The sequence below is a fragment of the Cryptomeria japonica genome, chromosome 4 (assembly GCF_030272615.1).
Source record: "Cryptomeria japonica chromosome 4, Sugi_1.0, whole genome shotgun sequence".
In the NCBI taxonomy this organism is placed as follows: Eukaryota; Viridiplantae; Streptophyta; class Pinopsida; order Cupressales; family Cupressaceae; genus Cryptomeria; species Cryptomeria japonica.
The window spans coordinates 266,586,404-266,598,939 of record NC_081408.1 but is presented as its reverse complement, the minus strand read 5'-3'; the positions used below and the strand labels follow the sequence as shown (position 1 = coordinate 266,598,939).

Sequence of the window (12,536 nt, the reverse complement as noted above, 5' to 3'; positions counted from 1 at the left end):
AGAAGCAATCCATCAACCTCAAGTGGAAGAGGAAATCATCAAACATGAACTCAAAATTAGCCCCGAAGCCAAATGTATGATAAATCTCTAGTCCAATGTCAATACTGCAAGAATTTTGGACATTATTTAAGTGAATGTAAAAAGAATCAATACGATTCTGGACAACAAAGTGCAAATTTTACCAAAGAAAACTAAAATTAGGATCTACATGTTTATAGGTTGCAATGTAGCACAAGAAAGTCAAAAAGACATATGGTTGTTAGATTCAAGTTGCAGCAATCATATGACTAAAAATTTAGAAATGTTTTCTAGTTTGGATGAAAGTGTAAAATAAAATGTAACATTGGGGAATGACAAGAAAGTTTCAATTATGGGAAAAGGAAGTTTCAACATTCTAACCAAAAAGGGGGAGAAATTTTTTATTTTAGATGTGTATTTTGTTCTTGGACTGAAACATAACTTAATGAGTATAGATAAGCTCATTCAAAAGGGGTATTGAATCTTTTTCAAGAACAAAGAATGCATAATTTTAGACAAATTTCTGAGCAATCAACTCATAGAAAAAATCCAAATGATAAGCAATAGAATGTTTCCCCTAAGGATAAAACCATATTTGAAGGTGGATCTTGCTCAAGAACAACCCTTAATGAACCCACAAGTGCATGAAGAAAAATATGCAGCAATCCACCAAGTAATTTATCAAGCTATAATTAAAGATGAAAATTGGTTTTGGCATTTAAGATTTGATCACCTAAAATTTGGAATCTTAAACCTATTGTATAGGAAAATAATGGTAAATGGATTGCCATTAATAGAAAAATAAGATAGAATATGTGAAGGTTGCATCATGGGTAAACAACATAGAAAATAAGTTTTAGCAGGAAAGTCAATAAGGGCAAACAAACCATTGGGGATTATTCACTTAGATTTGTGTGGGCCGATGAAAACACCCTCCATTGGTAGAAGTTACTACTTCTTGACATTCATTGATGAATACGCTAGAAAGATATGGGCCTATTTTCAGAAACATAAGCATGAAGTGCTTGATTATTTTCATCAATTCAAGGCTCTTGTTGAGAAACAAAGTGGGCACTACATCAAAGCATTGAGAACAAATAGAAGTCGTGAATACATTCCAAATGACTTCTTTAGATTTTACAAAGACAATGGAATCCACAAAAAATTCACTACAAGGTATACCCCATGACAAAATGGTGTAGGTGAAAGAAAAAATAAAACAATTATGGAAATGACAAGAAGCATGTTGAAGTTTAAACATTTGTGAAATGAGTATTGGGTTGAAGTTGTAGCATGTGCAACATATATATTCAACAAATGTCCCACTAAAAGTGTCATCAATATGATTCCAGAAGAAGCATGGAGTGGAAGAAAACATAATGTTTCTCATATGAGAGTATTTGGATGTGTGGCATATGCACTTGTGCTAGATGAATTGAAGAGAAAGTTAGACAACAAAAGATAAAAATGTATATTTGTGTGATATAGTGATGAATCCAAGGCTTATAAGCTATATAATCTCATCAATAAAAAGGTTATAATTAGTAGAGATGTGTATTTTGTAGAAGATGACGCATGAGATGGAAGTTTGGATAAAACAATCAATATTGTAGACAACTTACCAGAAAAAGAAAATGAAGATTTATACTAACAAGTACTCCTCCAAATGTAACTCTGTCCACAACAATTCAAGGTCAACGAAGTGGTCAAATGACACCATCATAAAGCATAAGAACAATCCCACACACTCAAGAAATTACTCTATCAAATATGTAGCAAACACCATCTTCAATTGAGACTCTTGGTGTTGGACCATCAAGTCCACGTTCTACAAGTTCATGTGATATGTCAAACCCCACATTAGAAACCTTAAGGAGACAAAAAGAAAAAGTTAAGGGGAGATTTATGAGCAAAATGAAGGTGAAAACAATTCAAGTTTGAATTCTCTTTTTTTATTATATACATATGTAGATGATCCAATTCACTTTGAAGATGCTATTAAAGAAGAAAATTGAGTGCATGCAATGAATAAAGAAATAGATGTTATTGAAAAGAATCAAACATGGTAGTTAGTGAATCTTCTACAAGGAAAAAAGTGATAGGAGTGAAGTGGGTTTACAAAAAAAAATTGAATGCAAATAGTGATGTGCAAAAACACAAGGAAAGGCTTGTAGCAAAATGTTATTCACAATAGCCTAGGATAGACTACAATGAGACATTTGCACCAGTAGCCCGTTTAGTCAATATGAGGACAATACTAACCATAGCAGCTCAAAACAATTGTGCAGTATATCAAATGGATGTGAAATCAATATTCTTAAATGGTTTCTTAGAAGAATAGGTCTATATAGAGAAGCCACCAAAATATAAGATTTTGCGTCATGAAAACAAGGTTTGCAAGCTCAAGAAGGTACTATATGGAGTCAAACAAGCCCCAAGAGCATGCTTTAGCAGAATTGACTTATTTTTTGCAAAATGGCTTCATGCAATAGTGATCCTACACTATATACCAAGATGAATGAGCAAGGTGAGATCATAATAGTTTGTTTATATATTGATGACTTGATTTTCAAGGGTGGTCTATCAATTGACACATTTAAATCAGCTATGAAAAATGAATTTGAGATGACTAAATTTGGTTTAACGAGATATTTTCTTAGCATTGAAGTACGTCAAAATGATAAAGGTATTTTCATTTCACAATCCAAGTATGCAAATTATATCTTCAAGACGTTTAATACGATGAATTGCAAATCATCCCCAACACCAATAGTGACAGGTTTGAAGTTGAGTAAAGATGACAAAGAAGTCTATGTAAATCCAACTTTGTATAATAAACTTGTTGGAAGTCTCATGTACTTAACAGCCACAAGGCTAGATATAATGTTTGGAATTAGTTTCATTTCAAGGTTCATGGAATCTCCAAAAGTTTCACATTGGCAAGCTACAAAATAATTTTGAAATATGTTAGTAGAACAAAGAACTATGGAATACTCTACTCAAAGTCAAATGAATTGAAGTTGATAGGATTCACTAACAGTGATTGTGCAAGAAGTATAGATGATAAGAAGAGCACTTTCGGCTAGGTTTTTCATTTTGGATTAGGTGTAGTATCATGAGCTTCAAAGAAAGAACCAATTGTTACTCTTTTATCAACTGAAGCAAAATATGTTGTAGCTACAAGCATTGCTTGTTAAACAATTTGGATGAGAAGAATGTTGAAAGACCTAAAAAATGGACAATTAGAGGCAAAAAAGATATATTGTGACAATAACTCAACCTTAGCACTATCAAAAAGTCTAGTTTTTCACAAAAGGAGTACACATATAGACATAAGATACAATTTCATCAAGGAAATAATCAACAATGGAGAAATCTCCTTAGAACATTGTAGGTCAGAAGATCAATTTTTTGGTATCTTCACCAAGGCATTGGGAAAAGAAAGTTTTGTTCATCAATGAAACAATTTGGGTATCATAGAGGGTAGTTGTGATTAAGGGGGAGTGTTGGAGTTAATTTGTAACTTCCCCATCTACTCCTCTACTGTAGACTTGCCACTTGCTGTCTTGTCTACCTCACCTTCCCTTCCTAATCACTCCACATAGGATAATTTTGAAATGGAAAAATTTGTTTCATAATCTCCTTTGAAGATATTTTACCACTATTTAATATTTTTCTATTTTGCTACTGTCTTAAGTTTTTTGGGCACACGAATAGATGGAAGGTACTTTTGAATGAAATATACAAAAAAAAAGTCTAGAAGCTTACTGTTGTTGTAGAAGCAGAAAATTAATAGCCAAAAGAAAAAGGGGAGAACATAGGTAGATTTGGAATGTGTTGATGGCTCAAAAGAAAGAGTAGAAAGTAGGCATTTGTTACAACAATAGCCATTAACAGTCAAAGAATAGGGAAGTTGAAATGAATAGTGAATCTATGTATGTGTGTAGGGGAAAAAGTGAGACTAGGCTAATATGTCCTAATCCTACCTTTTGACACACATTATGGAATACGAAAGAGCCTAGAGGTATCACACAATTGGCTACTTCTTTTTGTGAAAGAGAGAGCCACGGGCTACCTATTAAGATTTCTATTCCTTTGTTGTAATTGAAAGATAAAATGATGCAAGTTCAATTCCTATCCCCAAAGTGCAAGTATGAACTAATAGCAAGATTGCAGAATTGAGTTTAAACAATGAAAAGCTGTAAACACAAGGACAAGACAAGAATGCAGATGCGTACCCGGAGTCAAAATCTGAGTGAAAATGTTCGGGACAGGGGCGCGGGCACCACTGTCCTGATACTGCTCCAGAAACTGCTCCTAAAACTACTGTTTTGCAACCTGAAAAGCTATCAGAAATGCTGAAAGTTGTTGTCTGACAGAAGGACCAGGGCGCCCAGCGCCTCTGTCCCAGGGACCAGGGCGCCCAATGCCCCTATCCTGGCAGGACCAGGGTGCCCCACGCCCCTGTCCTGGTCTTTTGCTCTGAAACTTGGTGTGAAGTTCTGTTTCGGTCTGCTTTCGTCGTATCTGCAACTTGCGGCATCGTCTGAATCCCAAAATCTGCACTTATATCTGAAAAGGTATGGTGGGCGGCTATATAGGGTTTTGCCTTAGTCAAACCCCTGCTTTGGTGATTTCCACCTCCACGAATAGCCAAGTTGTATTGTAATAGTATTGTGTGTGCAGACCTTGTGTGTGTGCAAGATCCTAAAATGCAAGTAAGCAAACTAGAGCAACCTAGAAAGTAAACCCTAATTGCTTGTAAATGATAATGTAAATGCTCCAAATCAAGATGCAAAGTGATCTAAAGCATGAATACGAATGATATATTGAGGCTTATGCAAAGACATGAAAACAACATGAAATCATACCCAACCCCAAGGGAGGGGTACAAGCCAATCTTTAGTCGGTGATCCCTTATTGCTCTTCAATGCCTTCAAAGCCCTAAATGGATGAATGAAATTGATAAATGCTTGATAGATGGATATTGAATGTTGTTGAAGTCTTCAAAGATCTTCTCTTTCGCTACATATAAGGTCCCTGAAAACAAAATTCAGATCCTTTCAAATGAAGAAAGAGAGCTCTTATATATGAAACCCTAGGTCTTAATTTCAACTTTTGGCCAACCTAGAGATTGAATCTCCCACCAATTTCTTGGGGTTAAGCTTTATTTTATGATTGGATCGTGCTCCTAAAATTTTGGGAAAAATGTCCAGGACCGTGTGCACTCCGGGCGCCACGGTCCTGACAACTTTTCACCAAATTTTCAGGTCCGTCGGATATGATGATTTTAGAGAGAATCCCGAAGTTACAGGTGATTTCAAGATGTTTTGACCCCCGAAATCAAGCCCCCAAGTTCGAAATAGGACCTAATTAGGGTTTTTGATTAAATGATGTATTGGAGGAATAAAATGAAAAGGGCACACTTTAATGAAAGGGCCCAACTTTATGATGTGGAATATGATGAAATAGAACCTTAGACCTAATTAATTTAATTAATTAAGTGCTAAAGGGGAAATGCAATGCAAGATGCAAAATGCGCCAAGGCGGGTGCTAAACTAGGTGTGAAATTGTACCATTCTAGCAAGTGCGTACAATTTACGACGCTACAGTATGAATGAATAGATATATGTGGATTTTTCAAAGTCAATTTGTATATTTTGAAATATATAAAATATAAAATATTTTATTGCTAATATTTATGTTTTTGTATCTTTGTTCTTCTCTTTGTTATGTTTTTATTTTCCTCTACCTCATTCCATCATATTGATGCCTTAGAAAGCATACTCGTCTATATACTTTATGTTGATGCAAAGATGGTTGAACATCTAAATTTTTTATAGAGCTCAATCCATTTACAAAAACAAGAGTGTTAGAAATATTTCTTTATTTCAATGCACATTGTTTCTAATGAAATGATAAGATAAAGGGATTAATTTTATTCTTTTTCCAATTGAAATTACAAAGTAGCTTTTCTTCAAAAGGCAAATTAATCACAACTCTCTTGTGAATGGTATTTGGCTACCTTGTATAGGGTTGAATATCATCCCTTGTAAATTACAATCTTTGCATAATTCCAAAGCACATTGCAAATAAAAGTGTAAAGATATTTAAAATGAGAGAAGTAAATACCTTATGAGCCTTCTCTAAAGCACATCCCCCATAATCAACACACTCTTAGAAGCTCCTATACCACCATACAATTGTAACTATGGTTGAAGGTACAAGCAATCCTAGAATTTGACATGTTATTTTTTCTTAAAACTATATATGACACTTCAAATTATTATAAACTATAAAAAATCATAATAGGTAATATATATTATATACTATTATAATCTATAATATTGATATATATCATTTTAAAATGTTTATTATAAAATATAAATTTGTTTAGAATATTTTGGAATGGTGGGATTATGATAAATTGTTTCTAATTTTATATAATTTTAATATGAATTTTTAGCATTTTCTTATATAAATTTAGAAAATTTATCCATTTAAAAACTTGTCATGATAAAATGATAGACATAAAATATTTCTAATTTTTAAAATATTTTAATAAAAATATTAAATAGTTTCTATTTTAATTATAAACAAGATTTGTTTTGTATGAATTTAAAAACTTCTTTAATAAATTTAAGATTTTCAAATATATTACTAATTTATCATTGTTTTCTAAATTTTTACACTTTTAGTAAAGAAAGCACATGGATTTTTATTTCTTTTCAAGAAACCACGTAAATTTTAATTACACTTTTGGTTCCCTTTCACTCTATTTTTCTTTTTACCCTCTACTCATCTCTATCTCATTTCTTGTGTTAATTACCCTTTTGGTGTATTTAGCCTATTTTTCTTTTTATTCTCTACTCATCTCTATCTCACTTCTTGTTTTAATTCAACATTTCATTGCAATTGCATCCTCTTCCTAGTTTTTACAATTAATAAAAGAATTTTTTTTCATTCATTTTAGATTATTATATGTTTTACTTTTATTAAATTTATAATCTCTATTAAATATAATTAGTTAATTTCAATAATATATAATAATATAGTTTAAATTAGGGGATCCCCTGTTAGTGTAATGATGAAACGGTTGCATTGATTGTGGTGCAACCTAGGTTCAAGTCCCCGCCTCAACCAAAGCGATATGTTAATAGAACCCACATAACTTTCCAAAAGTCAAACAAATTTTATATCCTATCCATCCAGCTTAACTTAAATCTCTTAATCCTAACCATTCCCTTAAGGATGTTGCCTTAATCTTATCCCAAACTCTATATCTCATCTATCATGTGACACTTGTCATGCGACTACATCTCTCAAGTCTAATTGTAATCCTCAATCATCCTAAGCCATTCATTAAACCTCTTAATCCTAACCCTTGGTTCTCCTATTGAAAAATCTATTAAAAGGACATCTCATCCCATTTGAATATCTTATTATCTTGAATGAATTTATGAACACCCACATCCAATCTATTTTGCACCATTTGGGTTGATTTGGGCTATATTTTATATGTATTTCACTTACATTTGCATGCAATACGAAGTAATTGTGAAAGAAAGTAGTTGCAAAATAACATCCCGTAAGAAAATTGAAGATTATTCTGGTTACACTATGTCAACCGCTCAAGAAGTAAAAAGAAAATATCACTCTGAAAATACATGCCTAGTAAAGCATAAACAAGGAAAAGTCCATAGTATTTCAATCTGTACCATTTTCATTTACAGGAAAAATTAGCTCATCAAAATATACACAGTTGATGTCTATGTTTGATAATTGAAAGAAAATGTCATATAGAATGAGAACTCTTCACCAAGCATCTACTGTGATTCATGTTTTACTAATGTTTTGCTTTATCGGAGTCACTTTACTGCATATTATTCTTTGACACCACTACCAGTGATCCCCACAAGAACACATTTCCGTTTTTAAAATGATGAAATCGATTGACATCCCTTAATACAATTTCGCGTCCCACAGTTTGGGAAATGAACTTTGTAACAATATGGCAGTCATCACATACTCTAAGATTCTTCACAATTCGAATAGGTGTCACGGGAGGTGTATTTTTAAGCGTAAAAGCAAAGGCTAGCTTCTCACTGTGTTAGATATGTTTCCATTCATGCTCATTGTCATCACCTTTCAGCACAGTGTTTTTGAGAGACACATATCCTAGAACCTCCATCTGACCAATCAGTATCTCCAATGTCTGATATATCTCATTTAACTGTGGATGTGATAGATCATCTGCCATAAATGAATGAACTCTATTTTGGACCTCAGTCCAACTCCATCCTGGTTCCTTTTTTACTCCTCTCTCCTTCATCAATTTTCTCATTTTTGCAACATTGTCCCAACTTTCAGTTTCTGCATACGTAGGAGAGAGAAGTATATAAGGTCTGCTGGCATGTTAATATCCTCACATGCATGTGATTAACTTTCATTGAATGAGATAAAAATAATATATTGGTAATTTTTTCTCCTTCCATGAAAAAAAGAACTTAGGTTTGTAAGAGTTAAAATAAGAGTTCTAAAAATAAAATTTACATCAAGATTTTAACTGCATGTTTAATTTTTTATTTTTCTTCATTTGATATCAGGACTAGGTCCCAGAAATTATCTAGGTTAAATTACTGAAGCTGCAGAAGGATCCAAGGAGGTCCAACTAGTCTTTAATTTTCAAGACGAAGCTTCACTGCCACGTTTGAAGTCGCAGGAAGATCACAATCAGACAAGAATGATTTTATATTGAAGGTTCTTGTAATGGAAGTCTGCTGCTACTAGTCTAAGTGTGCAGTTTGAAGACAACCATAGGCATTGAAGAATGAAGCCAATGCATCAAATGAAGGTGAAAAAGTGAACCCAATCTTCATAGCAGGAGATCAAAGTCAAAGGGATTCGTAATCCAATAATAGAAAGAAACGAGGTTTTAAATAATCTCATGTCTGAGAAAATCAAGCCAGCGCAGTAAAGTTTGAAATCTCCTATGCATGGTGAAGCCCTCAATTTGTGAGGAATCCCAATTATGGTCTTTGAAGAGGTCGCAGTGTTCTTTTGTCAAAATAAAATAGAGAAGCCCACTATGAAAGGAGAGAAGATCCCAAGTTTTGTGAAAGCTGGAGAAATTATTTTAAGCCACCGATATGCAATCGTGTGAGGAAGTCAGATCCAAGTCTTAGAAAAGACTTGATGGAGTTAAAAATCAAGAAAGCTAGCACTTCTAAACAGAGATCGCAGCATGATGGATCGTGGTAGGAGTTGAGCTCATTAAAGTCGGATGAAGATAAAATTGTTCTTTATGTTAAATCGATTAGTGGTTGAAATTAAGGGGGAGAATGTTCCCATGTTAATTTCCCCACATGCATGTGATTAACTGTAGTTTGAGCTGCAGTTCATTGCATGAAATAAAATAGTATATTGGTAATTTCTTCCACTTGCTTGAAAAGAACTTTAATTTATAAGAACTAAAATAAGAGCTTTAAAAATAAAATTTAGATCAAGATTTTAACTGATGTTTAATTTTTTTCAAGGTCCTGCATTCCTTGGTTCCAACTCAAAAAGGTGATTTGCTGCCCATTCACATTTTTTTCGCATTCCTCTGAATCCTGCAGGCACCCAGCAATGCCCCCCATATAGCTGCATCAGGTTCAAATGGCATGATATTGATAGACTTCTGCCTCATCCAGATAGCCAGCTCGGCCAAAAGGATCAACCATACAAGCATAGTGCTCCAAATCTAGTGCAATATTGTGATCTTTAGACATAGAATTAAATTAATAGCGGCCTTCGTCAACAAGGCCTGCATGACTACATGCAGTTAATACACCGATAAATGTTAACTGGTCTGGTTTTGTGCCCGTCCTAAGCATTTTTTCAAAGACTTGAATTGAATCTTTTGCACGCCCATTTTGGGTATAACCTAAGATCATTGAACTCCACGATACCATACTTCGCATAGTCATTTTGTCAAACACCTGGCGTGCAGGTTCTTAACTCCCACATTTTAAACAAGGGCACTACTCACAAACACTTTATTATGCAGTCCAAATTTGCAAATGTAACTGCGTACCTGCTTCTCAAGTTCTAGTGCACTTAGACCGAGCACATGCACTGAGTACACAGGCAAAGATAGAACCAGCAGGTCTCGTCTCTTCACAATACATTTCTCTAAACAACTTTACAGTTTCGCCACTGCAACCATTCTGGGAGTATCCTGGAATCATTGCATTCCACGAAACTAAATTTCGTTCGGGCATTTTTTCAAACATTTGGCGTGCATCTCCTGTTCTCTTGCATTTAGAGTACATGTCAACAACAGAACTAGCCGTAAAGAATTCGCCCTGAAATCCAAATTTGATGGCATGGGAATGAATCTGCCTGCCGTGTTCAACAACTTGTAAGCTAGCACAGGCCTGAAGGATGCTACCAAAGGTGAACTTGCTCAGCTTCACGCTTTCACTTCGCATTTTCCCAAAGAGCGTAAGCGCCTCCTTTTCATAACCATGTTGAGTATACCGTCCAATAATTGCGTTCCATGAAATCCCGTCTCTTTCCATGTTGAGTATACCGTCCAATAATTGCATTCCATGAAATCCCGTCTCTTTCCAGCATTTTGTCAAACAGTTGGCATGAACCCTCAACGTACCCATTGAAGGAATGTATGGAAAATTCATTTTGTCAAACATTAGAGGAGAAGATCTAGTAGTTGAATGCGATTCAATTGTTCTGATAAAAATTATTGATTCGGTATTTCATACTTGTTGATTTAATGTCCAATTTTTGTACAACATTACACCAATAATTGTTAGTTTAAAGTTGTAATTGCTGAACACCCAAATTTTACTATTAATTATATTTAATAATTAATTAAAAAAACCAATTCATTATATTTTAATTTTTAATTATTTAAAAACAGGGTAATGATAAAGTTTGGTAACTGATAGATAATGGTCATAGTATTGGGTACTTTCTGCACCTCTATTCACCTTTCTTTCAGTTGTTTTGGACTTGTCAAATAAGCTGGAAGTGATTTGAAATTTTCACATAAAATTCTGAAAAACGCAAAGTTAAGGTAATCATAATTCTACATTTCGACTACATGTCGATTAACCCGTTATTTAAAAAATTGTGATCTCGAATTCCAGTTCTGATCATGGGGGCATGAATTATCTTACCTTTTGATAAAGATTTTGAACTGATGCAGTCTTGCAACAGTTGCGTATATATATAGAGGCGATGGTTTTTCCATTTGAATCCTCCATTTCCTCCACGTATATTTCCGCTCTAATCCAGTGTTGAGCGTTATGCATAGAACATTTTAAATTTCGCTAAATCCCTTAAATTCTAGCACCATCTGTGTGGCGGATTGAAGTATGCTCTCCCTGCAGCGAAAAAATTCTACTTATCATATATAATAGGTTGGCAATTTGTGTTGCTTTTAGATCGGTTCTTCAGAGAGAGGCAGAAAATCCAGCACTCCTTTTGAAGTCTTCATCGAGAGTTAGGTTGTTTTGTGCATAAATACCTCAATACTGTTTTGGGGATTTCTTCCAAAACTATGGCAATAAATGCAATTCACAATTCACACATAGGAATTTTGTGCAACTTTTGCTTCTTTGATAGTAATTGGCTCAATGTTAACTAGGGGAAAGGATCCAGTAGTTGAGTGCGTTCCAATTCTTGTGATAGAAGTTGTTGATTTAATACCCCAATACTTGCTGATTTAATGTCCAATCTTTGTATAACATTGCACCAATAGTTGTATGATAAGTACCAATAATTGAATGAAATATACCATTTATTGTGAAAAGTAACCAATCATGTGATGCCACATCAGCTGCACAAGTATTGGGCCCCTTTTGCACACCTATTGGTCTCACCTTTTTTTTGGGCTGTTTTGGACACCTTGGCAAAAAGCATGATGATGTGGCATCATATTTGATGATGTGGCACTGAAACCTTAGTTATAAGCAAGGGACTTGTCAAGTAAGCTGCTGTAAAAAAATCAGAGTGATTTGAAATTTCCACATAAGATTTTGAGAAGCGCGAAGTTAGGGTGCACAACTACTGGGTCCTTTCCCCTAAGTACCTTTATAAATTGGTTTGTAGGATTCTTAACCATGACTAGAACTCTGTTCCAATGGAATGGACTTCAGAAGTTTTATTTATGTGAACAAGTATTAGTAATGGTGGGCATAAATTTTTCACATTCCAGTAATTAGATTATGCTAGATAATAAAGTCGAGTTTTGAAATGTTATACAAATATGTGATCAAATTAATAAAGAAAGATTAGGTATCTCATTTTGGATGTGATGTGATGAAGTTTAGTTGCACTATAACTTGCATTCTATTTAGACTCAACTATGTACTTGCTAAACAATTTTTACATCTTTAATTTTAACCCTTTTTTAATAATTTTAAATTTTTGAAAGCACCTCGATCCTTACATTTCTAGTCTTTAGGATTGTGTTTGTATTTATTGTCTAGAAATGATAGTGATTAGAAGAATTG

General features: G+C 34.0%; 1 protein-coding gene across 1 annotated transcript; it reads right to left on the bottom strand.

Moving 5' to 3' along the window:
• Positions 1-7,797: 7,797 nt before the first annotated feature.
• LOC131875458 (pentatricopeptide repeat-containing protein At2g13600-like) lies at positions 7,798-10,680 on the bottom strand. Its single transcript, XM_059219788.1, has 2 exons — positions 10,094-10,680; positions 7,798-8,391 (listed from the first exon to the last, which is right to left on the bottom strand). The coding sequence occupies exon 1, from the start codon at positions 10,671-10,673 to the stop codon at positions 10,101-10,103; it is 573 nt and encodes a 190-aa protein (XP_059075771.1). The 5' UTR covers positions 10,674-10,680; the 3' UTR covers positions 7,798-8,391; positions 10,094-10,100.
• Between the last annotated feature and the right edge of the window lie 1,856 nt (positions 10,681-12,536).

What these genes read in the sequence shown, in the direction of transcription:
- LOC131875458 (XM_059219788.1), bottom strand. Translation starts at nt 10,673, where the DNA reads ATGGGTACGTTGAGGGTTCATGCCAACTGTTTGACAAAATGCTGGAAA.